The sequence below is a fragment of the Carassius gibelio genome, chromosome B9 (assembly GCF_023724105.1).
Source record: "Carassius gibelio isolate Cgi1373 ecotype wild population from Czech Republic chromosome B9, carGib1.2-hapl.c, whole genome shotgun sequence".
Lineage (NCBI taxonomy): Eukaryota > Metazoa > Chordata > Actinopteri > Cypriniformes > Cyprinidae > Carassius > Carassius gibelio.
In genome coordinates this window covers 10,968,998-10,995,144 of record NC_068404.1, presented here as the reverse complement: position 1 = coordinate 10,995,144, position 26,147 = coordinate 10,968,998, and the positions used below count along the sequence as shown (strand labels likewise).

Sequence of the window (26,147 nt, the reverse complement as noted above, 5' to 3'; positions counted from 1 at the left end):
GTATGACATCTGTATTTCACTGTCTAATCCTACTAGTTAATGCAAACAAAAAGAGCATGACATCAGTAAATATCCTCCCATTGTTAACTGTCATGTCAAGTTTCACATTACACCCAAACAGAACCCGAATCAGGTTTCTGAGTTCAAATATTCTCCGAGAGTCAACAATCAAGCTGCTGCAGGACTGTGTTTGGAGCAGGTGTGACATGCATTGGCTAATCGTTGCACATTCTGGAAATACCCCGAAGGACAAAGACTCAATATATATCAAATCATATTCACCTGATCCCCTCATGCTGCTTTAGCAAATAAAACATGAATAGCTACAAGGAATCCAAAGCAATAATGCATTCATTATGGTATTATGCCAAGTTTAAAGGTCTTAAAAGAATTAGGACAAAAGTGTTGAGTGTTTTTGTTTTGCTCCAGGCAATACCGGATCTCACTACCCTGACACTAAACTGTATAAATGTGATGAAATGCATATTCCTTTCATTCCAAATGCCTTACGAGGCGTTCACACTTTGCAGTGACAAAGCAGTTGGAAGTCGCTCATTTTAAGTGAAAGGCCACAAAGATGTTAAAGATGCCACAAAGATTAGCAGATCACAACTTTCGCAAAATCTCTAATCTTTAGTGACTACTAATGGATTTACAGACAGTGAAACCAACATGGTCCAACAAAAATTGTGTAGAAACACAACAAACAACAACAGACAGATTTGTAGATCAACTAGCTGCTCATACTGGTGAATGTCAAAATTTAAGAGCAGCAGTGCTGTAAAGGAGATTAACTTATTCACGTGGGTTGTGATGCACTGACTGTTAACATGCTGAGTTGGCACCAATAGCCTTCTGGACAGCGCGCTGACATATCGCACCATTGCACTATGGGCATCCCGAGTTTGAATCGAGGATCTTTCCCGATCCCCTGTCCCCCCTCTTTCTCTCTCTCTCTCTCTCTCTCTCCCAGTTCGCTTCCTGTCTCCTCTACACTGTCATATCATACTAAAAACTAAAATGGCAAAATAAATCGTAAAAAAAAAAAATAAAATAAAAACATGCTGACATGTTGTGTTTAAAATCATGCCCTTTAAAGCACTGCTCCTAAGACAATCCAAGCAGTGGTCAAACACAAGAAAATTCAATGATTCAGTTGTTACGCTAAATACATACACTGAAAAATAAATGTCTAATTAAGTAACTATAACATGGATCCCCGCACATGGCATGCTAAATTGCATGCAGTATTTACCATTTCGTTGCCTCGATTTAGAAATTATGCCCATTATTTACTAATTTGTTCCCTCGATTTGCATACAATTTATAAATCGAGAGAACGAATTAGTAAATTTTGTGCATGATTTGGCAAATCAAGGGAACTAATTAGTATACTGAGGTAATAAAATAGTAATCATATGCACGTTTTAGTACATCAAGGGAATTATTTCAATGAGCACAATTGATTTATTTTTTCTTGCCTGCGATGTGCGGGGTTCCATACTGTAAGTTGCCTTGCCCTATATGGGGAACCGTAAAAAGGTTTAACATGTGAACTGTGAAATACTGTGAAAATACTGTCAAATTAGTTTTATTTTCCCCAAGTAAATACACCATACCATATAAATACTTCTGGTGAGAAACAGTAAAAGGACATTCCCAGATGTCCCTGTGTGAACTCACATAAGATTATATTTTATATTTATATTATAGTTATTAGTATAGTGTCTTATTTTGTCACATTTTCATTCGTTTAGTTAATGTTTTTTGCATTACTTTAGTTTTGTGAGTTACCTTGATGTTGTTTTGTCTTTGTGCGTGTGACCCTGTGCACTCTCTCTACAATTATTAGTCATGTTTTATAGACAGGCCACTTACTTTGAACTCTGACTCATCATTTGGCTTTCTGTTTCCACTTGCAATATTATGGCGGTTATTGGTGTAAGGTATAAAGTAGATTTTGGTAGTTCAAGTAGAATCACTTGAAATATAAAATTATAGGATATGTAAATTATGATGTTTGTTACAACTCCTGTTCTGTGTGTGTGTGTGTGTGTGTGTGTGTGTGTGTGTATATATATATATATATATATATATATATATATATATATATATATATATATATATATATATACATATGCAAGTGTGTTTTGTCTATTTTATATAAAAGATACAATGCCATCCCATAATACCTGAAACACTGCCAACATATTACACTTCTGGCAACCAAGCCTGCCATTTTTCTTTACCATAAATATAGACATATTTTCTTACAGTGTTCGTTTCCATGTGATGGAGGGGGAAGAATGAGATGGGAGGGGGAAATGCAATGCTTTTTCTTGCAAACATTTGCATCCTAAAAAAAATTGCAAAACTAGTGCATTTACCTGAAATGATGCATTTGTTCAAAAAAGCTCTGAGATATACTGATGTACAGTGAAATAAAGTGTGAAAAGAGTGAACTCACTGAGTCTGAACTTCCTCTAAAGGAGTCTGTGCTGTTGTAGGTATAGGAAGATCTATGTAGCACTTCCTCGTCAGTGAGGTGTCCGTCATTAGTACTTCCTGCATCCCCACAGCTCCCCAGCGCCTCCTCAAACTCCTCTTGGTCATAGTCCGACTCAGTGTCGGGCAGAATACTGAAGCTGGTTTCCTCCACTGGCAGTACAATCTCTGTTATCGTCTTCCTGGTGTTTTTATACACCACTCCATAATCTCCCGTGGTTGACGGCAGTGCAGCTGGAGGAGGGGGTGGAGCTGTAGTTGGAGGAGGGGGAATGTCTGAGAGTCTGTTTTGTTTGATGGAGGTATTGGATTTTGGTCGCTCCATCCGTGCAGGTGAGGATGTGGCCACCAGACCTTCAGCAAAGGCTGGTGGTGGAGGTGGAAGACTGGAGAGAATCTCTTTGTCCATGGGCACGGCAGCTGGGAGAGGGAAGTCAGGGAGTGGGATACACTCGTCCTCTGCGTGGAAGCCTTCATCCACCTCTTCCTCGGCCAGAGGTGCGGTGGTCTCTGACGGGTCGTGAAGGTTCTCCTCGCTGGAGAGCGACTGCTCCAAACCTCCGAAGTCTAGCATCTCTAGGAACTCAGTGGCCACGCGTGAAGCCTCTTTCTCCAAGCGGTAGATCTCGGCGTCCCTCTTCTGCCGCAGGTCGTCTCTGGAGCTGTCGTTTAGCAAGGACACCCCTTCGTCTCTCTGTCTCTGCAGCCGTTCAATCTCTCGCTCCAGCCGCAGGATCGCCTCCATCTGACGACTCTCCTCTTCAGACGAGTACTGGCACAGGCTTTGGGACACGTCCTTCTGGAATATAGGGGAGGGATAGTGAGGACACGCCAAATATATACAGTTCTTTCAGTCAATCCCCAAAAATATCAGATTTAATGAAAAAGCCCAATGCTTTAACATGCACTATGGTTATTCCATGGTATTTTTTTTCAGTTTTGGTATTATGTAAACATCATGCACACATGAATATGGTAATCATTCACGCATTTAATATATGATATTTTGTGTATTCATGTAAACTAGAAGATTTTTTTTTAAATCAGTTTAAAATATATATATAATGTATACCATTATAAGAAAAGTTTAAAAACTCAAAAAAAAAAATTTAAATATATTTTTTCACGTTTAACTTTTTTTTTTAAATATATTTTTCAAGTTAAAAAGTTAATTTAATTAATTTATAAAAAATACTATTAAGGTTTTGGGAAACGCTCCCCTGACCATTTCCTAAAAGGGTCATTTTATCAGATTTTTGAGAGGCAGCTATCTGTATGATATAAAAATAAAACAAAAATTCTTATTTATTTATTTTTATTTCTGCATGTTGGTCAGATCATTTAACTTGATTTAAAATAAAATAAAATAAAATAAAATAAAATAAAATAAAATAATCTACATATTAACAGGCATTGAAACAGTTTTATAAAAAATAAAACTATTCCAAACTAGTTAAGCTTCTCAAGAGGCTCTTTTTTAAAATTACCCCTGAATTTACAATTGTACTGTGATTTTACTACAGATTTTTTTTAAGTGAAGATAGAGATTTAGGATAATGCAAGGTTATATCTTTCCAGGTTTTAAATCACTCTCATAAGAATATAAAATCAAATGTCCAGTAGAAATAATACCTTGTGGTTGTGATGATTTTTCTCCACTAGACTCCTAATATGAGGCAAAACAGGAGAGAATCCTTTTAGACAGGGATTAAGCACAGTCCGGCAGCCCACACAGATTTAAGATGACCTAAATTAAAACTCAAACATTTGCCCGGATTGCGTGTTACCTGCTGTGCCCTGCCTCTCTATCCTCCAGTATCTGTTTGCTCTTCAGCTCTTCCTGCCTCCTGTTCGACTCTTCCTCTTCCTGCTGTATCCGTAAAGCCTCCTGTTCCTCCTCTTTCCTTCTCTGTTCCTCTTCTTGAAGCCTCTGTCTCTCCTCCTCCTCCCTCTTTCTCTCTTCCTCTTGTCTTAGTCTCTCTTCTTCAAGTCTCCACAGCTCTTCTAGTCGTCTCTTCTCTTCTTCCTCTCTTCTGATTCTCTCCTCCTCTTCTCTCTTCTGTTTTTCCTCTAAGAGCTGCCGGTAGAGCCGTCGAGCGATCTGTCCGCGGATGTGTTTCTGGAGGACCACGGCAGCGGAGCGGAAACGCTGGAAAGCTTGTCTCCAGAAGTGAGCGCGGTAGTTCTTTTGGATAGTGATGGTGCTGGTCCGGACTTTTTTATAGTTTTTTCTGCGAGGACGAGAGTTGCAACATTAGAGAGCAAGCCTTTGAGGCTTCACCAGTGATTAGTTGACAGGATATAACCGTAATTATGAGTGTATTACAGCTATTACTCAACATAATTAACAACTCTGTCATTAACACATCAGTAACGCATTTAAGAAGCAATCAGCATGACAAATATGAAAGAGGGTCATTAATATAAAACACTCGGGCTAGTTGGTGTCTGTGATAATAAAAGACATTTGATCTGTGTGAGCAGCTGTGCCACAGTTCTCATACATTTACACCAGGCCACCTAAATCAGAAAATCTCAGATCTGACCTTTAATGCTGGATTTATAATAAACAAAGGCAAAACAGACACTTCAGCAATCCCATAAACGACAGCAGTAAAAGCAACCTGTTTGAAAACATCTTAAACTGGTTTGCTGGTCTTAGCTATAGTTCAAACTGGTCTCCAAGCCTTTCCCAGATGGTCTTAGTTTGTCAGCCAGATGTTTTTACAGATTAATCGGTTGACAAGTTCCCAAAATCCCTTTAAAAAAAAACAAACAGCAAAACTAAAACTAAACCACCATGGTTTAAGCATCACTTCTGAAACACAAAGTTGCATGTAAACCAACATAAATCCCCTGATTATGTCAAGACTGGCAAAAAAAAAAAAAGATTAAAAAAAAAAGCATGTAAATAAATTCAGCCAGTATTTGCAGTGAAAAGAGTCTTCCCTCATTTGTTTCCCTGCACTTTCATAATGATTCTAATCCACTTTGCATTGCTCTCAATTCACTGCTTCAGGCAGCCCTGCTAAATGATTTTGCTATGCAAACTTCCATCTCATTCACATATTCGATTATAGCAATCAAGTCACTCAAGTCACAACCACAGTCTTTGGTAACTCCCCCGACCCCATCCAACAGAGCGTGTTTATACACAAACACACACAAAGCTGCACTAACCTTGCCACATAACTTAGTATGTGGGCCCGGATCACCATACCAGCCGCTGTGCGCACCTCCTCTCTTTCCTTCTCCAGCCTCTGCTCCAAAGCTTCCTTCAGGAACACCTGCAAGGCACCAAAGAGGAAAGACAAGGAGAGGGAAGAGAGTAGGTTTAGGTCAACTGATGGGTCACTCTCTCCAGGCGGTGTGAAGAGCACGTCTCCAGTGTGCTCAGCAGGCTACAGGCTACAGGGAGCTGAGCTGTGGAGCTCTGCCATTGTGCTGAAACCACAGCGCTCTGATTTCCTGTTACTGCTGCTGCTCGGGCTATTCCAGACAGACTGACGTGCACAGACACAGAGAGAGAGAGAGAGAGAGAGAGAGAGAGAGGAGGAGGGGGAAAGAGTGGCTCTCGGCCAAAGAGCAGGCCACACCCTCACTCTCTCTCTGTCTCAGAGACAGAAGATGTAGGTTTAACTCTTTACTCACTGACGCTGACTCATAGAAGAGAAACCTCTGAAACACTGGTGAATTAAAGGGATGATCTGCATTAATTGCTTTATAATGAACTCTAAATGTAAATGAACATTTATCCTAAACAGTACTGGACATTGAGTAGTGTGACTCTATTTGAAAAAAGTTTTATACATTAAGGGATAGAGCAATCAAATCTCTGTCAGCATTTACTCACCCTGATGTTGTTCCAAACCTGTATTTCTTTCTTTCTTATGCTAAACACAAAAGATGATTTTAAAGAATGACCAAAACATTTGATGGTAGCCATGGAAGAAAGAAACTCATACAGGTTTGAAACATCATGAGGGTGAGTAAATGATGACAGAACTTTCAGTTATAGGGTGAACTGTCCCTTTAAGGCATAAAATGACTTTTACTACAATGGTTTCACTCACAAGAAATAAAAACTGTACTGAAAATAGTTCAAATTTTGTATTGTGCAGTTCACCCCTCTCAGTGTATTTCACTAAGTTGAAATGGCGTGACTCGCTGTTTTTCACTGATGGTCGAAGAGTATCCTCACATTCATTGGCTGCCGCCTCTATAGATATGCTAGCAGAATCAGGTTAATTGAAGAGAAATTAGACAATAAAAACACACTTTTTATTATCCTTATCCAACAGAGACAATAGGAGAACTCGGTAAGAAAGAGCAACAAAGGTAAAAAAAAAATGTTTTTTAATAAATCCTGAGTAGTGATGCCCAAATTGATTTTCACACACCTTTCCACAAAAATAAGCTGGATGGTTAGATACAAGACTACAACAACTACTTCTAAATGTATGCACTGTCATAGTATGCACTGTATTTCAGGAAATCTTCTCAATTAGTGTGCATGTTTTGTATTATGGCTATAACTTGGACAAAATATATCCTCCATGTTGGCACTCTCATATGACCTACAGTCTCTGTTTAACGCCATTTATGAATGTGATGACTTCTTTCCCATGACTTCATACACACAATAGTGTTCAAAAGTTTAGGGTTGGTACTATTTTTTTGTTTGTTTGCTTTAAATGCTTTAAATATTTTAAATACAGTAAAACATTAATATTGTGAAATCTTCTTACAGTTTCCTACTGGAATACATTTCGAAATGTAATTTAATTATACGATGCAAAGCTGAATTAGCATCATTAGGCTACTCCATTCTTCAGTGTCACATGATCCCTCAGAAATCATTCTATGCTAATTTGCCTCTTAAGAAACAGTTATTATTTATCAATGTAAAAATAAAAATGGTCATGTTTAGTAATTTTGTGGAAACTGTGATTATACCAACATGAAATGTCCATCAAAACCTGAGCTGAGTTGTTGCTGGTCACCTAGCATGGTCTTCATGCTTGAGCTGGTTTATACTGGTTAAGCTAAAAAGAAAAAGATTGATGGGAACACCAGCAAAGCAGCATCCAATATACATATACATATGTACTATAATGTACTTTCTGTACAGTCTATACAGTATATGGTGGCATTACCAGAATCATGAACACCGCGTCATGTCTGGCCTCCCACAGATCTTTTAAGCTCATTGTGAGATTTCCTGAAACCGACGACCCAGATGTTCCTGTAATCAACGTCGCACAGCTGCAGACACACACACACACACACACACACAGGAGGAAGTTTCCTCGTCCACATCCTTCCCCCATCCCATCCCCAAAAACCCTGAGCCCCGATCTAGGGATCACACTTCCTCAACACACAATCAGCGTGGATATAATTACACACAGGTTGGTTTGTTTTGAGCAAGGAAACACAATCTCAGACCCCTTTCTTGATCTGAAGCCCCTCCCCTAACCTCCACCTCAAATTTGACACTCACGAAAACACCACGAACAAAAGCCGTGAACACACATTCCCTGCTGATCACAATCACACACTCCTGAATGAAATCATAAAAGAAAACACACCTCAAGCCATGATAACAACTATAACGACCCGCCGAACACGTACAGCAGCGACGGACGCAGTCATAGGTCACAGGCTGGAGCTTTGACTCCCAGCCTAGATTTGCTGGAATACATTAAACTGTTTTACACAAGAGACTGTATTTATATAGACACATGAAACACATGTGAGGAACATATGTGTAAACACCGATCAAACAAACTCCTTACAGCACTGCCTGATGTCTACTTCTAATAACGCTTCATGTGGCCCTATTACGACATAAGGCCAGAATCCTGACTTCAACAGATCCCTGACTGAAAAAGACAAGAAGCACACAACCACCTATTCCCAACAGAACACAAGCTGGATATTAAAGATGGGTGTTTTTATTTAAAAACTAGATAAGTGCCATATCTTTTATGTGTCTACCAATCTTGGCCCATTATGGTTTATGCTGGTTTATTTCAGGACCAGCTTAGCTTTGCATTTCTTCCGCAAAACTTACAGGGATAATATTTAAAAGAATGTTGGAAACCAAACAGTTGATGGCCATTGACATCTATAGTATTTGCCAAATACATAATAAATAGTTTTGTGCTCAACAAAAGAAAAAATCACATACAGGTTTTGGGCGATTTGCGGTTGAGTAAATGTTGATGGAAGTTATTTGAAGTTTATTTTTATTATAATGGAAGTACATATCCGCTTAGATAGCAGGACCTTCGAATGACTTGAACAAAGGGGGGCTGTGGAGTCCAAAGATTTGAGAAGCATTGCCAGACATGTTCTGCTATTACTGCAAACAATTAATTGGCACACATTATTCCTAAGAGAGAATGTTTGTTTCCATATTCTTTGTTCAAAATGTAATAACTCGCTCTGCATCTCTATTGATGTTAACCAATCGCCAAATAGATATTTAGGCAAACTCCCATAGATTAGGCTATATTTTGTAATATCTACATTTCAATATCAAGTTAATTCCCAATAGATACAAACCAGTTCATGACCTACATTTTTTTTTTCTCGCTGAATCGTTTGTTTCCATGAAAGCAAAGCGAGTCAGGAACGCTGATTCATGTTGACACTAAACTAGGTATGATATCCTGTGTGAATATCCAAAACACAACATACTGTATGCTGGGAGCCAATTACACTGGTATTTTCTGAATGGGATAAACATAATCAACTGGTAACTGTGGGGAACAAATGCATGTAGGCCTGTTTCACAGACAGGGCTTAGACTAAGCCAGAATTAGCCCATAGTTTAATTAGGACATTTATGTAATATTTCATAAACGTGCTTTAGAAAACACATTACTGGTGTGCATCCTGAGCCAAAAGAAAGGCACTGATATATTTTAAGATCAGTCAGTGCAAGTTTCTTTCAGCTGACACAGCTCAGACTTACATTTTAGACTGGGACTGAAACCGGGGGGTAATGTTTTAGTGAAGTATTGTGTTGGGTGATCTTTGAGAGACTTTGAACTGTGCATTTTGGTAGATATATGCATGGTCCATTAGACCAGCTTCTGTCATGAAGACACCAGCTTTCTATGGGTCCATTAAGGGCAACAGGCTGTTTAACAAGTATGATCATGGAGCCTGGTGGAGCAGTGAGAGCTGTAGGTTAAAGTAGCTGACCTTGAGTACATGACGTGCTGAGGACAGTTTGGAGCCATCCAGCTCTGACCCCACTGCTCAGAACAATGAAGCTATTTTACAGCTAAACAATTTGTAAAGCATGACTCTATTCAGCAGGGAGCGAGACTGCGTGTCCAGTGTGTGTATCTGAATTAATTTGTTTCACTGTCTTAATGCATGTGTGTGTGGGAGACAGAAAGATCAATTCTAGGAAAAGGAGAAATAGTGCATTACGTTCAATCGTCTATTGAGGCCATGATGAATTCAGAAAAATTGTGCATTTCATGGCACATACCATCTGAAATTGTTTTTAAAAGCATAAAATTTTCTGTGATATTTGATTTTATGGTACATTTGCTTTAGCAGCACCAGTTCACGAAGATGTATGACTATTAAATATAATCAATTACAATTACGCTACTATATAAGTATATATGCCATATCATTGAATTTATCATAGACACTGCTATGCCTTGAAAGTAATCTCAGATGGTATGTGCCATGCAACGCAAAATACTCTTCACCTGAATATACACAAGCATTAAAATGTTTTGGATCAGTAAAATTGATAATAAAAATAAATAAATAAAAAGTCTCACCAAAGCCACATTTATTTTACAAAAAATACAGTAAAAACAGTTATATTGTGAAATTACTATCTCTCAAACTGTAATTTATTTCCGTGATGGCAAAGCTGAATTTTCAGCATCATTACTCCAGTTTTCAGAGTCGCATGATCTTTCTTATTATCATTATTTATCATCATTATTATCATGTTTTTGAGGACTCTGACAGATATTTTGCCTTAATGCTCCTTAAGTAGTAGAGCCTAACTGTGTACAGAAGTCATCTAATTGTTTGGTTTGAATTGGTTTTTCGTTCATAATAACCCACATGGCATCTCATGACCGAAAGGAGCATTGACAGGTCATCACTGTTTCCATCTCAAGTTATTTGATTCAGGAGATCATTTCTCTGCCCCAAATAAAACCAAACCTAAACACAAGTAATCACAGCAACACCACATTAAGGCCCTGTCAAACTTACAATGTGACCCCTGATAAAGAGATACCCAAACGAGCTCTCAGGAAAGCCAGAAACCACAAGACCGCAAAGGAAATAACACAGAGCATGCTGGATTCAATTAATTTAAAGAAAAGTGGTCTGAATCAAAGCACGCAAGAATGCCTTTTATTTACAGTGCCTTCCTGTTCCTTAGAAACCTCAGAGCTCCGCTTACTGTAAAAACAGACCAACTGAACGGCCATGCTTAATGTGTGGCAGAGACTGACTAAGGAGAGTGAATAACTGACTGATTACAAGATAAGAATGAATAGACAGTGTTGAACAGAGAACAGAAAGTATTCTTTTCAGAGCTGCTGTGCTCCTGTTGCCAAACGCCCTTGAAGTGCTGCACTCTTGTTTCAGTCCGGCTAGATCGGGATGAGTCATTTCAGTAAAGTGAGGGAGCGCAAAACTCCTTACCAAGATGTGGAGAGGGGTTTTTTGAGAGGGGTTAGAACAGAGGAAGTATGAGGAAGAAAAAGGAAAGAATGTAAAAAGGAAAGACAGAAAAAACACCATAAGACTGAAAAAATCCCCTATGAAAATTCCAAAAGTGTATCATCTGTGCGCTCGCTATAAAGAAGTCCCTCAGAGTACCATACTGGCAAAAATACATTTGTGAATCCTTTGAATATATCTGGACTTCAGCATTAATTACTTATTAAATGTGCACAATTACAGACAAACACTAGTAACACAAACACTTTGTGATTGTTTACAGGGCAGGGCAGTGTGGAAAATATAAGCAAATGACTAATTGGAGTCAATTAAGGAAGTGGGATTGGTAAAGTGTGTTGCACATTAAAAAAGAGGCACAAAAAACATGACTTCGACTAAATATATTCTTCTCAAGAATGACGGGTTAGTGTGAACCATACCTCGATCACAAAGGCTTTCACAGGACCATAACGAAGCATAACAGAGATGCACAACGCTGAAAAAAGCAACAACTTGGATGTTCATCCATCCATGGTAGGATTCTACAAATGCTGAACATTCTGGACTGTTGCCACTCTCACTAAGGCTGGGTTGGCTATAACTGTGATATAATTAAGATCAGACCACATATTATGAGTTAGCAATGCAGAAATCTGGACGTTTTCAAAGGGTTCACAGACTCTCCTTGCTGTAAAATGCCATGGTTATTAAACACTGTAATGTAAACACTGAACACTGTATGGTTTTTCCTTTTTGCATTCAGATATAAATTCAAACGAATTTCAAAGAAAGTCTTTGCACTCTTGCACTGAGGTCTAGCACTGATTATTTATCCTGGAACTTTAAACTGTGTGTGTGAACATGTGTTGGTCACGCAACCGCACCTTAGTCTTTCCCAGCTGCCACTCTTTCTTTGTGACGTCATACTTCGTAAGCAGATCTGTACATTTCCTCCTTTCGTCCGCCGTGTGGTTTTTGTCCCTCAGGATCATTGTGTATCTGCACAGGAAGTGGGCACAGCTTGAACACACATACATACATTCCACCTCACTCAATTCACTGCAAGAGAACAATTTACTGATAGATTCAGAAGAACTTCCCCGGTATTGTTCATTATGATTTCAAGAACTTTAACTTCACATTACCTTTCCAAAAACTGTCAGAGACCAAATATGTGCATCTGGAGCAGATTTTGTGTTTCTAGCTGTATTTTGATGGACTGTCAGTGGTTTGTTGGCGATGTAGCTCACCTGCTGAGGAAGTCTTGGAAGGTTCTCCGTACAGGAAAGCCTGCTCTACGGATCTTCACTGTCTCCAGCATTCCGGAGTAACGGAGCTGATTCAGAACCACATCTGCATCAAATTTATTTGCGTTCTGGAAGAAGATCGAAGGAGATGTCCATCAGCACTGGCATCAACCGACTAAGCCCAATATTACTTGAAACTGAATGGACCAAACCTCAGTATTGAACAGTGGCCCTATTCCAATTCCACTGACGCAAGATTTTTCTATTGGTTCTATGTGTTGCTCTTTTCTCATTAGCAGTTTTTTTTAAGATGAAGATGATGGATTTTGTGAGGTTTATGCTTAAAAGAGAAAACTGGGTAACACTTTACTTAATGACTTTATGTATAATGCATTATAAAGGGTTATTAAAGGGTATTAAAATTATTCATAATATGTTTTGTAATACATTATATCTTGTTGTTAATCATTTTAACAGACAATAGATAGTGTAACAATTAATTCATAAGTGTCATAATGTATTTACTGTGGTTACAATTATTCACAAGACAGTACAAGGCATTAAGGTGCATTACAAGGCATAATTAATGCATTAAAAATACATAAAGGCTCATTGTTAATAAAAAAGGACAAAAATGCCAGTGGTATATGATACATACACCAAAATGCATTATCTGATAATAAATCTTAGTAACATCTTAATTTAGTCAAATATAACATTTTTAAAAAGGCAAAAATACTGCTATAAAACATTGAAGAAAATACTTTTTTTGAAGTTTATGCTAAAGGGAAGGATCTGGAAAGTAAGAGGGCTTGGCGATGTTTCACAGTTGCTGATGAAAGATTACAAAGACAAACATTTTATCTTCGGGATAACAAAGACCGGTTGAATCTTTTTCAATCTGACCAGGAATTTTTATAGGATCTATTTTGGTTTGATTCTGACTTTAACCATGACTTAAGCATGAGATAACAGAGATATGCTTGTTTTGATTTGTCACACAAAGAACAAAAGACGTCTGTGGGCAGAAAAAGGGGTCAAACACCAACGTCAGCCATGGGAGCTTTAAACTGGGATTGATTATGTCTATTGTGTGAGGTGTTGCGTCATGTTTAGTGGCGATCTGTAGCTGGATCAGGAACGTCAGTGCCTGGTGTTCAGCTGCTCCCACACTGTCCTGTCTCATCAGGCTGTTTGATCGCTATGTTAGAGAGCGGGTTTCATTCTTGGTGGCCTGGACATCTGGTGCGTCTTAACAGCATGTTCTACTATTGCCATTTGCCATGTCCTTCATTTCAGTCAGCACAATCTGAACTGAAATGATAATGTCAGGCTAATGTGACAAGAGACTGAGGTGTATTTCTGGTCTGCCTTTGTAATTCGGGCAGTTAACCTGGGTCAGGCATGAAGTATGCAGTATCACAGTTGTCTTTAAAGGGGCCCCGAAGTGAGGTGGGATGTGTTGTGTGGCATAAATGATAGAAGAATAGGTGTGGAATGACGGAGGAGGCCAGGCGCCAGACAAAGCCACAGCCGTGATTCCCCTCCCTGAGGACAGTTATCACGATACAACAACCCCATCAGAAGAGCCAACCTGATCCTCTGCCCACTGAAACGAGAGTCATCTATGAATCAATGCAATCATAATGATTCCAGTAAATGAGCATTATTACAGCTTGATTGTGTCACATAATAAAGGGTAGAGGCTCTGTGTAATTTTCTGGCTGTTATCTCTACATTCCTCTGCTGCAGGTCAGGAGTGTGCTACCCCTCTCCGTGCCGCTGAAGCGGACAGCCGTGACCTCTGACCCAAGCACAGACAGGTTTGGGCTGCAGGAATGTGCTGGCGGTGGGGATGGGCTGCTCCAATCTGAGCAGATCAGCACAGTGACTCTATGTGCAGAGTGCTGCTGGCTGTACAGCTCCTCACAATGTGAAGATGCTAGATTGTCCTGTGAAGTTTCACTTTAACATAAGCAGAGGCCACTGGACTTATACTAATGATTTCTTAATCAGACATTTTGGACATGTTTACCATCAGAAAAAAAAAGTATTTCATTTGAAAACTTAAAGTTTATCAATTATAATTTCTTATGTTTGTCTGATTTCACCATTGTTATCCATCATTTAGATATTTAATTCACAGTTTAAGTTGTTGAACCAGATTAAGATTTCCCTGGAAATTGTATTCTAAGTATACAGTAGCTGTGCATGTAACTAATAAAACTATTGAATCATGTTTGTTTGTTTGCAGGGGTTAAAAGGTTAAATAGCTAAATAGTTCACTTAAAAATCTAAACTCCCATTTATTCACCCTCATACCAAACCCATGTGGATTTTTAAAATTCATTTAACAAAAAAACAACAACAAAAAACGAAGAAATTGCTAATTATGTTCAAGGTGTTATTTGCCAGACAATGAAAGCATATAGTGACCAGAGAAAGCCGAGTTAAAAAAAGTCACTGACAATCTCTCACATAGCTCTCAAATCTCATTTGCATTTATTTCTGCAAATTCAAATTAGGTGCATCAATATTTGGTTACGAGACAAGCAAAAACACTGCTGCTTAATGTTACTGACGCCAAACATTGCGGAACACTTCTTGATGTGCCGGCATGATTATATATTATAACTTTCAAGTGAAGCAGCTTTCTGTTGATCAGTTTGTTTATAATGAACAAGCTGTTTTAACGTCACTTGTGGAATATTGTCATGTTTTTATCAGCTGTTTGGACTGTCATTCTGATGGCACCCATTCACTGCAGGGAATCCATTAATGAGCAAGTGATGTGATGTTAAATTTCTTCAAATCTGTTCCAATAGAGAAACAAACTCATAGATCTTGGATGGCCTGAGGGTGAGGAAATGTTCAGCAAATTTTTATTTTGGGGTGAACTATAAGTTGCTCTTTGATTGTTGAAATATATGGAAAGAGCAGCATGAACATTCATTCAAATTTTCTTCTTTCGTGTTTGACAGAAGAAAGACAGTGAAACATGTTTGAAACAACCTGATGGTGAATAAACAATGATGGACTTTCATTCTGGGTTGAGCTATTCATTTGAAAAGGATGTTTTATAAGAATTATTTTATTTTCTGTTTGATTCAGTAACGAAAGTAATATGCTTTGAGTGTGACATGGTTAGTACAAAAAGTGTCAATCCTACCTTCTCCATGTTAGGTTTGATGCAGCGCACAAAGAAAGGGTTGGAGGCACTTAAAGTGGCCATCAGTGCATGAAGAGAGTCCTGAAACACACAGACACAATAACACTAAATTACAGCCCTGCACAGGAAAGTAACAGCACCAAAACTGCCGTTCAGCAACCACAGCTGCTATTTGCTTGTCTGTCCCCCTGGCAAACACAGACAGTGACAGGGCTAGTATTTACCCAGTCACATCAAGGACCCTTCAACCTGGCACTCTGTCCCACAGTCTCAGACTGAGAGGCTCCAGGTCGGCTTTAATGGCAGCGGAACAGGGGAACATGCACGGACCCTGTCAAACCCTTGTGCCCGGTTTGTGGGTAATCCCCAGGCTTTAAGAGCCGCACTACAAGGGCAGCTGTCAAATCCCCTGCAAGGCAGTTATGACATGCAAAGCCCCGTAACCCCGCAAACGGGTAGATATACAGGGACATAGACAAGAGGACAAAACACACACACACACAAACTCTCATGCAAGGTACACACAGAGTCACACATGTGCAGGAAAATAAACAAAAAAATTCTGCTAGGTTTGCATTCATAATCTGGAATGTCCACCCAAAATATTAAGCCTAAACACAAAAACACACATTTTAGCTCTGTTTCAAAACTTACTGAGCTGCCTTACTTACTACTGCCTACTAAAGCAGCTGTCTTTTAAGGGAGCATCCTTAACCCAATAAGTGACTGACTTGAAACGTTCAACATAGGCTGCAATTCCTCGTGCCACACAAAAAGGACTTCACACATGTGATTTAACAACTGATTTCAACAGAGTGCAACAGTGATCAACCACTTTTTCAGCAGCCTTGGTTCAGGTTTTTTTTCCCATTGACATTTTTAAAAGGTCTTTGTTAAAGAGTTATTAGCCATGAGCTAAACCAATCAGCAATGAGTAGGTCTGTCTTTAAAGGTTAAGGGTCAACAGTCCAGGTCAACCAGAGTTTGATGTTAGCAAGTTGCTAAGCTAATAACACAATACTCAGATAGAAGTACATAACACATAAATGCTGAATCAAATAATCTATTTTTAATTACACTGAACTGTTTTGCAGATTTCTTACAGTATTAACTGAAATATGTTTTTCTTCATCCATCATCATGGATCTATTTTTTCAATGAGCAGTGTATTCTGGGAGTAACTGTTTATGTGAACCACGCCTTTTAACTTAGTGAAAACTAGATATTTTATTATGTCTATAATGCCTTAAAATGCTAGGCTTTAGGGAAGAACACATGTCTCACAGCCTTCTTGTTCTGATTCTTTATACGATTGTATAAAAACATCAGATGGCACATTTACAGTAGATCATCGATTGTCTCACCCTGAACTGAGAGCTGACGGTGGGTTTGCGGCGGGCAGTGCCCATCTTCAGAGTCTCGTCTCCATTCCTGCTACCAACACGCTCATACAGGTCATAGATGAAGTCAAGCCTGAGAGACACACAACAGAGACAACATCTCTCACAAACATCATTCATATCAGAAGAAATAAAGATCAGCAACAACTGCTTCAGGGTAGCTGGATTTTTAAGTTCGAATTTAGATGAATGTATTTAGGAAAGTGTATATCTTGGACCCATCAACTTACAGCTTTTTGCCTTCATTACATGATTTTAAATGGTCCTTCAGTGTGTCAAATTTATTTTTAACTGTTTTCCAATCAAATGCTTGGGTATATACAGTCATGGCCAAAAATATTGACACCCATGGTAAATATGATCAAAGAAGGCTTTGAAAATTAATCTGCATTGATAGTCCTTTTGATCTTTTATTTAAGAAATTCACAAAAATCTAACCTTTCATTGGATAATAAGAATTTGAAAATGGGGGGAAATATCACTATGAAATAAAGGTTTTTCTCTATTACACGTTGGACACAATCATTGGCACCCTTTATTCAATACTTTTTGAAACCTCCATTTGCCAGTTTAACAGGTCTAAATTTTCTCCTATAATGCCTGATGAGGTTAGAGAACACCTGACAAGAGATCAGAGACTATCCCTTCATCCAGAATCACTCCAGACCCTTTAGATTCCCAGCTCCATGTTGGTTCTTCTCCTCTCAAGTTCACTCCTCTCATTTTCTGTAGGGTTCAGGTCAGAGGACTGGAATGGCTATAGCAGAAGCTTGGTTTTGTGCTCAGTGACCCATTTCTGTGTTGTTTTTGAGGACTGTGTTTGGATAACTGTATGGTTGGAAGATCTAAACATTGCCCATTTTAAGATTTTTAACAGAGTCAGTCACTTACTGATTTTTTTTCTGTTAGTATTTGATAGAATCAAAGATGCCATGTGTCTAAACAAGATGTCCAGGACCTCCAGCAGAAATATAGGCCCACAACATAAAAAGTATGTTTCATTGTACACATGGGGTATTTTTTATCACTGTGTTCACCAAACCCATCTTAAGTGTTTACTGCTAAAAAAGCTCATTTTTTAGTTTAATCTTACCCTAGAAGCAAGTCCCATTTGAATTTCCAGTCATGTCTGATAACTGAATATGCTGGAGTTTGTTTTTGGATGAGCTAGCAGAATTTTTCTTGAAACCCCCCAAACAACATGTGGTGATGTAGGTGCTGTTTGACAAGATTTCTGAACCCGCTGTGGTCCTTGGAGAGTCTTTAGCCACTCAAACTCTCCTTCTCACCACACATTAGGATGATATAGACACATGTCCTCTTCCAGGCAGTTTCATAACATTTTTTGTTGATTGGAAATCACTGCTCTAGCTCTTTTTTAAAGCCACTTCACTAATTTGTGAAGCTCAGTTATCTTTTGCCTCACATCAGAAATATGTTCTTTGGGTTTTCTCGTTTTGATGAATGATTAAGGGAATTTGGGCTTTGTTTTCCCTCCTCTTTATATTTCTGTGAAACAGGAAGCCATGGCTGGTTAATTTCATGTTTATAATCACGCTGGAGTGCTCAAAATTGTGAATATGAATGGGAATATACTTCAGGGATTTTTTACTCATAATAATTTCTAGGGGTGCCAATAATTGTGTCCAAAGAGTATTTGAGAAAAAACTTTATTTCATAATTATACTTCCCCCCCATTTTAAATTCTTATTATCCAATGAAATGATACATTTTAATGAATGTTTTAAATAAAAGATCTAAAGGATTAACAATGCAGATGAATTTTCGTAGAATAGCCTTCTTCGTTCATATTTACCAAGGGGGCAGATATTTTTGGCCACTACTGTATTATCTATATCTCCTGAATTAGTATAGAATGTGCCAATCAAAAACATGTTGATAAAAAAGAATGTTTGAAGCTAGAATGAAGCATAAAGAATAAAGAATAAATTAAGAATAAAAATTTTTTGTTTGAAAGTAGAGGCTTTCTTTTTTATTTTGATGTACTGCATGTTCTGATATTCGTACAGCAAAATATTCTGGGGGCTATGAACGTTTAGTGAAAATTATCAAAAATGCTGACAGTGGCATAAATAATATTCCATGTAGTCTGTTAATTCAAATTTATTCATAAAAACTTCATTAATGAATGATTTGAGATGCATTATAGTATCACAAACCCATGTCAGAATGCCCAAAATATTTCTTAGCAATAGTTTTCGTAGTATGAGAAGCACCATTTACAGTACATATATACATTATTGATCTCATGACAAGCTAAGGAGCACTGCTTAGAATAACAGAAACAAAGTGAATGATTTGTTACCTGCTGTCCTTCAGCATATTGAGAATATCATCTCTGAATGTGTCTCTGTTCTTCTCTAGAATGCCACGCACATCATACAGTACCTGACACACACAAAAACAGTTACTAAATACATGTTCAATGACCTAATGATCATGCATACATTTATTTTATGGATGGAAAATATATTTTTAAATTATAGATTGTTTAAAGTGTCTCTTTCCTAACATTTCAGCTGAAGAGAGAGGTTGATCGAGCTGCCGCATTTTAATGCAGTCACCTGTTGAGTATTACTCAATCATGACCTCCGTGGCGACAGATTCCTCCACTGATCTTAACACTATGAAATAAACTCCTGAGCTGTAAAGTATGCATCATCCACAACACATGCTGGTGGTATTTATAACGCCATCTTGATCATTACAATCTCTCATTTAAACAGAGAATTCATCTAAAGCTTATAGTCCGATCTTTCATTTGTGTTGGCCTAGAGAGCAGATGCTAAAGATATTCTCCACCTGAAAGCATTTCGAAGACTGGATACAGATTGTGTGAAACATGCATCACATCAGACAGTTTGCACACAAGACTGTGGTGAAGATATCAGGCAAAATTAGATTTTTATGCATAAACAATATATAAACATCCTTAAAAGCAGATTGAGAGCAAAACTCCATGAGATACAAGTCTTAATACCCTATGCAATTTTAGATGTTTTACTGGAAAGCATGACTGATTAAAATGACTTTTTTTGGAGGAGAGAAAGTAAAGAGTAAAATGCAAGTACAAGCGTGAATTGAAACTGTCAGGAAAAAAGAAAAGGCAACTAGAGAAGGAGCTGGACAGCATGCCAAATGCTTCTCGTGGGAGTGCATGTTAGGCGTGTGGTTTCCTGCACATTAAACTGTGGAGGATTCGTGTGGTGCCCATGGTGAAAGGGCAAACCAGCTCTTCACTTTCCATCTCTCTCTGTGCTTTTTTCAGCATACTGTTCTGACTGTTTTCTCTCACTCTCCTGAAAAGACTAATTCCTCTCTTAAAGGGATAGTTCACCCAAAAATGAAAATTCGGTCATCATTTACTCACCCTCAATGGGAACCACCAGCTGTCTGATTACAAGCAATCTTCAAAATATCTTCTTTTATGTTCAACATAAGACAGCAACTCATACAGGTTTGGAATGACATGAGGGTGAGTAAATGATGACAGAATATTCATTTTTGCGTGTTAATTATAAATTATCCCTTTAAAGTCTGAAACTGGTAGTGTAGATGATGAGAGAAGGAGAAGACTGGGGAAGTCCAGTGTCACACCTGTGCAATAGTGATAGACAGGGATATCAGCCAATATTTGAGATTATAGGTCTCAGCAGAAATGGTCATGCCACCTGCTGTTGTTTCCAAAATGAACTAACAACCTTGTCTATGAATAATGCACATTTTATGTTTTACATTTAGTTTGAGTATTTGATTTATTAGCATTACCCTATGCCTTGTGTCTATAACTGGATCGAATACTCAGAACAACAGCAATCTTGCTCATATGACATTATTTAAATATCTTTATAGTCAGTAAATATTGCATAAAATTAGTGTTAACTTATATTCAGCAATTTTGTGTATCATATTTTGTATTAATAGGTTATACTATTTTAGCCTATCTACTGCAATGTTACTGTAAAACACAGAATAGTGTTACACTTCCACATGTACATGCATAAGTGTATATGTGTGTGTGTGTGTGTGTGTGTGTTTGGAGCCTGCCAACTCAGATGTCAATTAAATGCATTTAAACTGTTCTATAAATTTCTGCAGACCTTATAAAATCTTTCCAACCTCACAAATAATGCACCACAAAACAAATACTGTAAAATACTTTTGCTATACACTGTAATTTTCTTCTACATACCTGGCAAGACACACTATAAATTCTAAGCTGCATCTTAAAAAAATGTTTGTTTCTCTCACATTTGTCAAACACTTGTTGACAGTTTGGTTACAGTTTACTAATAGTAAAATTTTTAATAGTAAATTAATTAATAGTACAAATTGTAAATGCAAATGTTAACTTAAAAAAAATAAAATAGAAATAAAATAAAAAAAAACATTGCTGGATACTAAAATCAAACAAAAAATATAAAAGTTAAATAAAAATAAGCTAAATATATATATATTTGAAAATAAAATTTAAATTAAATTAACATTAAAACTGAAAAGAAAAAAGAAAAGCTGACTGAATAATATAAACGTGCTAAAATAACACTTCTTGTTGATGTAATTACCTCTCCTGCATAATGTTTAATACCAAACTGGTGATCTGCCACTCTTGGTTTCACATAGTAAGGGTTTGTCTGCAGAGATAGAAACACACAGCACATTATATTTCATACTGATTATATTTGCAGTGAGCACACACAGAGGTACTTCAGTCAGGGCATACTGTATGTGTGTTCTCTGAGGACACACTCATTGTTCCTGTGCCCTGAGGAAAGCCTGCTCACGTTACTGTATTGTGCATGTGCATGTGAGAGGCTGTGGGGGTGTGACTGGGTGTTGCCTATTGGCTCAGCGCTGGCCTTTATCAGTGAGTTTAAAGAAGAATTAACTCTCTGTGATCTGAAATGAGATGGGGGAAAGAAACGCATACTGTATGTCTGTGAGTGTTTTCAAAAGAAGGACTTACGGCATGCCGGCTGTGGAGTTTCTCCAGCAGGGTGTAGTCCGTGCCTTTAGGGAATCTGCTCTCTTCATTGATAAGAGCCAACATGCCCAGTTTCTGAGGAAAGAGCACACTGATCTAAGCACACGCTCTCTATGGCTCTCCACATTAACCACAGGGGTCTAGTTTGTGAGAGATATCTCTCAAATTACACTAATATTTACTTGTAATGTCATGTAGCTTCAAGTCAACTTCAATTTGTGGATTATTCTAAGTGACAACTTAGCTGCATTTTTTTTTTTTACATATTGCCCTTTTTAGCCACTTGATATGGAAGCCCTGAGAGCATATGGGTCATACATCTTTTCGATTGCAGCTGGAACATGCAATTCTTTCTGAAACATAATATGCAATAATTAGCAATCTCTAAAAAGTTCAGTGTTTAACATTCAGAATCTGTTTCTCTCCTTTTTTGTTCATGCAAATTCACTGTTTTAGAATGTTTAGGAGATATCTATACTAATTATGATGATACACGGTCCAGACCTCTTAGAGATTTACACCATTGTTCAAATGATTGGGTCAGCAAGATTTATTTATTTATTTATTTTTATCCTCACCAAACATAAAATAATTGCAATAATTCGAGCAAAAAAAAAAAAAAAAAAACAAGGGGGGAAATTATTACAATTTAAAATGCTCCTATTTTAATATATTTTAAATTGTAATTTATATTATAATTTAAATCTGTAATGGTAAATCAGAATTTTTAGCAGTCATTACTCTAGTCTTCACTGTCATATAATCTTTCAGAAATTTCTTATTTAAGAAATCATTTCTTATTATTATCAATGTTGGAAGCAGTTGTGCTGTTTGATATTTTGGTCGAAACTGTGATTTTTTTTCTAGGATTCTTCTATGAACAGAAAATTCAACAAATTTATTTGAAACAAAAATATTTTGCAATAAAAAAAAATAATAATTTGCATTAAAACACTAAGTGAATGAATGTAAAAAAATTAAAGTAGTAAGTAGTGTAAATGATGCAGAGAAGAGAAAGCATCATCACCTGTATGAGCATCACGGCTAAACTAGACATGGACCCTAATTATTTATAGTTTTTTTTTTTTATGATTGACAAAGCCTTCAAAAAAAAAAAAAAGGGATGATTCCTGGAAATGATAGTTTGAAATTCTAAAATTGCTCATGTGCTAATAGTTATCAAAAGTGGAATGGTTTCTAATGAGCACTGCGTGGTCACAGTGACAGCTGATAAAAGGTCAAAAGGTCACCTTTTCGATCAGATCCAAACACTCTGCGTTGTCCATCCAGTCGATGGCTTCCCAGTGTATCCCCTCCCTGTGCGGAGACACAAGAGAACCTCTTGAGCAACATCACAACACTACAAGTACACAAAGGTGGTATTATCCTCAGGGTTCATGTGATGAAATGAGCTGTGACCGGGCTCTGCTGACCCCCCTCAGCCATCACATTTCAACACAAGAACACAACTGTGTGGGAAAGAGGAGACCCATTCACACATCTGGCAGAGTGCCTCCATAGCCACTACAGCAAAAACAGGCTGAGAAACCCGCCCTCACTTCATCTGCTATCTCTCCATCACTTTACCCTAAAAGAGATCACAGGATATCATGATCAGGTCGCACCTCCACCCTTCTACGCTATTTCACCCCGTTGTGTCCTGAGCTCTCTGGGACACCTGATAGTGTGAAGCTATGTGTCTACAGACGAGCCTGTATGGTACGCTTTGGGTTTCACGCAGCGATTTCATCTCCTGATGATGATGTAACAGTGAGGACATAACGTACGCAGGGAGGCGCAAGCACACAAATGCTCGGACAACACGTTGCAGTTGTGCAGTCCAGTCGTATACACTTATCCTTGCATTACTGTGGGTCAGCAACAGCCCTCAGTATTCAAAATGTGTTATTCTCAGGAGTGGACTTAACATTTAAGCGAGGTAAATGGCCTTTTAGGGCCTCAGGGAATCAAGGGGCCCCATCTGAAATTGGCAAAGCATATTTGCAGCACTGAGCAGTTTAGCCATCACTTTATCAATTCATCACAAACATATCTGTTGATTTCTTGAACGCAGTGAAGTTGCTGAAGTGCCGAGTTCTACAAGCTTGGGAATCCTCTCATTATGACGAAGTGTACAGTAGATACGATGTAGATAAGAGATTCATTGTTGAAGTGTAGAGGGCTTATTAATGGATCACAATGAGATCACAATGAACTCAAGTGAGTGACAGCTTTTGATTATGAGGGGGTGCCCTTTGCGTGCATTCTAGGCTCTATAATACTGTCTAAAACCAGATATATTAACCTCAGAGAAGAAAGTATTGTGTTTCAAGTAATAATTTTATTTGTCTTGTTGTTTCAAAATGACTCTCTTGAATGGTTTTCTTAGGCACGCCGGTGCAAACTGCTGCACACTTGTATAAATGCACTAATGCGATCGAGTGAGTTGCATGGGATATAATTTATGATGGTAAAAAGATTGAAAAAGTTTTTAACTTAGTAAAAACATTTTTATAATGTCTTTTGTTTGTGATCTGAAAAAAATAAGGTAGCCTAATATGGCTTTAGAACATCAGGTTGATTAATTAGGGATAAATAAACTTTAAAATAGAGTGAGGGCAAAATAAGGGTTAGGTGTAAAAGAGCAGTTATTGTTTTGGGGTCCGCCCCTGGTTATTAGCAGCTATAACCAGTGTTGGGAAAGTTACTTTGGAAATGTCACTGATTACATTACACAGTTACCCTATTTAAAATGTTATAAGTAGTGTAACTATTTCAATTATTCTATCAAAGTAATGTAACTGATTACTTTTTGGTACTTTTCTAAATTCTTACCAAAGTGTTCAAACGTTAAGCATTTTCAAACACTTAAATCAGGCAGGATTAACCTTACGGTAGCACCTAACATCGATTACTGTAAAACAGCAAAATCCTTCTTCACTTGAATTAAGATTACAATCATTTTATTTTAATGTGCAACCACAAAAAAAAAAAACACTTTAGCACCTCTTTTAACATTAAGATTGTTTTAAGGACAAGTCCAGATTTAAAATCATAAGATTTAGTTTAATAGTAATGATACTGTTTTTAAATCAAATCTTTGCATAGCTATGACAGGAAACACACTGTGCCCAACTTCCAAACTGTAGGCCCATAGTATGCGAAAAATAGTTTTTGAGACAGTGAAAAGCATCAAAGTGTGCATGTGATAAACCTTTTAATATGCCATTAGACCAGTCTACTTTTAAGTAAATGTTTTGGTCTTATGATCACGCATAAACCTAATATGGCAATATGGGGTATTAAAGACTCATTATTCAGCACTCATTATTTAGGCCAAAATCAGAGAAATAAAGCTCTTTTTGTTGACAGATCTCTTCAAGGAGCAGGGTCACTGACAGGACTCACCTGTTATATTCAAGCTGCTCCAGGGAGAAGATGTGCTTGTTGAAGTACTCCTGGAGCTTCTCGTTGGCATAGTTAATGTTGAACTGCTCGAACCGGTTCACCTAGAGGGGGAAAAGTCATAAAAACATGACAACATGCCATCGACAGACAGTCTGGCTGGAACATTTCACCTCTTTGTGCTCCACCAACTCTCACCTCGAAGTTTTCAAAGCCAAAGATATCCAAAATGCCAATGGACTTGAAGTTGTCCTTTCCTTTGATTTTCTGGTTAATTCTGGCGATGATCCAAGAAAAACACTGGGAATACAATGCCATGGCCACAGAGTCCCGGGAATCAATTGCCTTTGGAAAGCAGGGCAGAGACAAATATTAATCTAGAGATAGTTTCCTTTAGTTAGGAACAGCAACAGCGCAATTTAAAACCACAATGTCAACAAGCGATGCCTCGAGAGATTATTACAAAACACCAATATGTCTGTTTGAATTTCAACATCGTGACAAGTTTGAAAACAATGGATGTCTTTCCTGATTTATAGCTTAGACTGGATACAATACAGTGACCCCAATGAGTATTTGGACACTTAAGTCACATTTAAACCACCCATTCCCAAAAAAAGTAGCATCATTTTTATTACGCTCTGTTTTTAGCTACAGTATGCTCAGAATTAAGAAATAAAAAATAGTAGTGTAACTTG

The 26,147-nt window shown here is 37.8% G+C and overlaps 1 protein-coding gene across 2 annotated transcripts in view; it reads right to left on the bottom strand.

Annotated features, from left to right (window-relative positions):
* The window catches only part of myo10l3 (myosin X, like 3), a 66,614-nt gene that overhangs the window by 9,737 nt on the left and 30,730 nt on the right, over nucleotides 1-26,147 (bottom strand). The window contains exons 11-24 of one of the 2 annotated variants that reach the window (XM_052565842.1): nucleotides 25,648-25,794; nucleotides 25,453-25,553; nucleotides 23,295-23,361; nucleotides 22,027-22,119; nucleotides 21,626-21,694; nucleotides 19,366-19,448; nucleotides 17,004-17,112; nucleotides 15,640-15,720; nucleotides 12,474-12,598; nucleotides 12,108-12,222; nucleotides 5,686-5,792; nucleotides 4,293-4,736; nucleotides 4,138-4,171; nucleotides 2,468-3,301 (exon numbers count right to left, since the gene is read on the bottom strand). In XM_052565842.1, coding sequence (XP_052421802.1) covers nucleotides 2,468-3,301; nucleotides 4,138-4,171; nucleotides 4,293-4,736; nucleotides 5,686-5,792; nucleotides 12,108-12,222; nucleotides 12,474-12,598; nucleotides 15,640-15,720; nucleotides 17,004-17,112; nucleotides 19,366-19,448; nucleotides 21,626-21,694; nucleotides 22,027-22,119; nucleotides 23,295-23,361; nucleotides 25,453-25,553; nucleotides 25,648-25,794 — 2,409 coding nt within the window. Of the gene's footprint in view, nucleotides 1-2,467; nucleotides 3,305-4,137; nucleotides 4,172-4,292; nucleotides 4,737-5,685; nucleotides 5,793-12,107; nucleotides 12,223-12,473; nucleotides 12,599-15,639; nucleotides 15,721-17,003; nucleotides 17,113-19,365; nucleotides 19,449-21,625; nucleotides 21,695-22,026; nucleotides 22,120-23,294; nucleotides 23,362-25,452; nucleotides 25,554-25,647; nucleotides 25,795-26,147 lie in introns of both variants that reach the window. The other variant, XM_052565841.1, reaches the window with a different exon arrangement.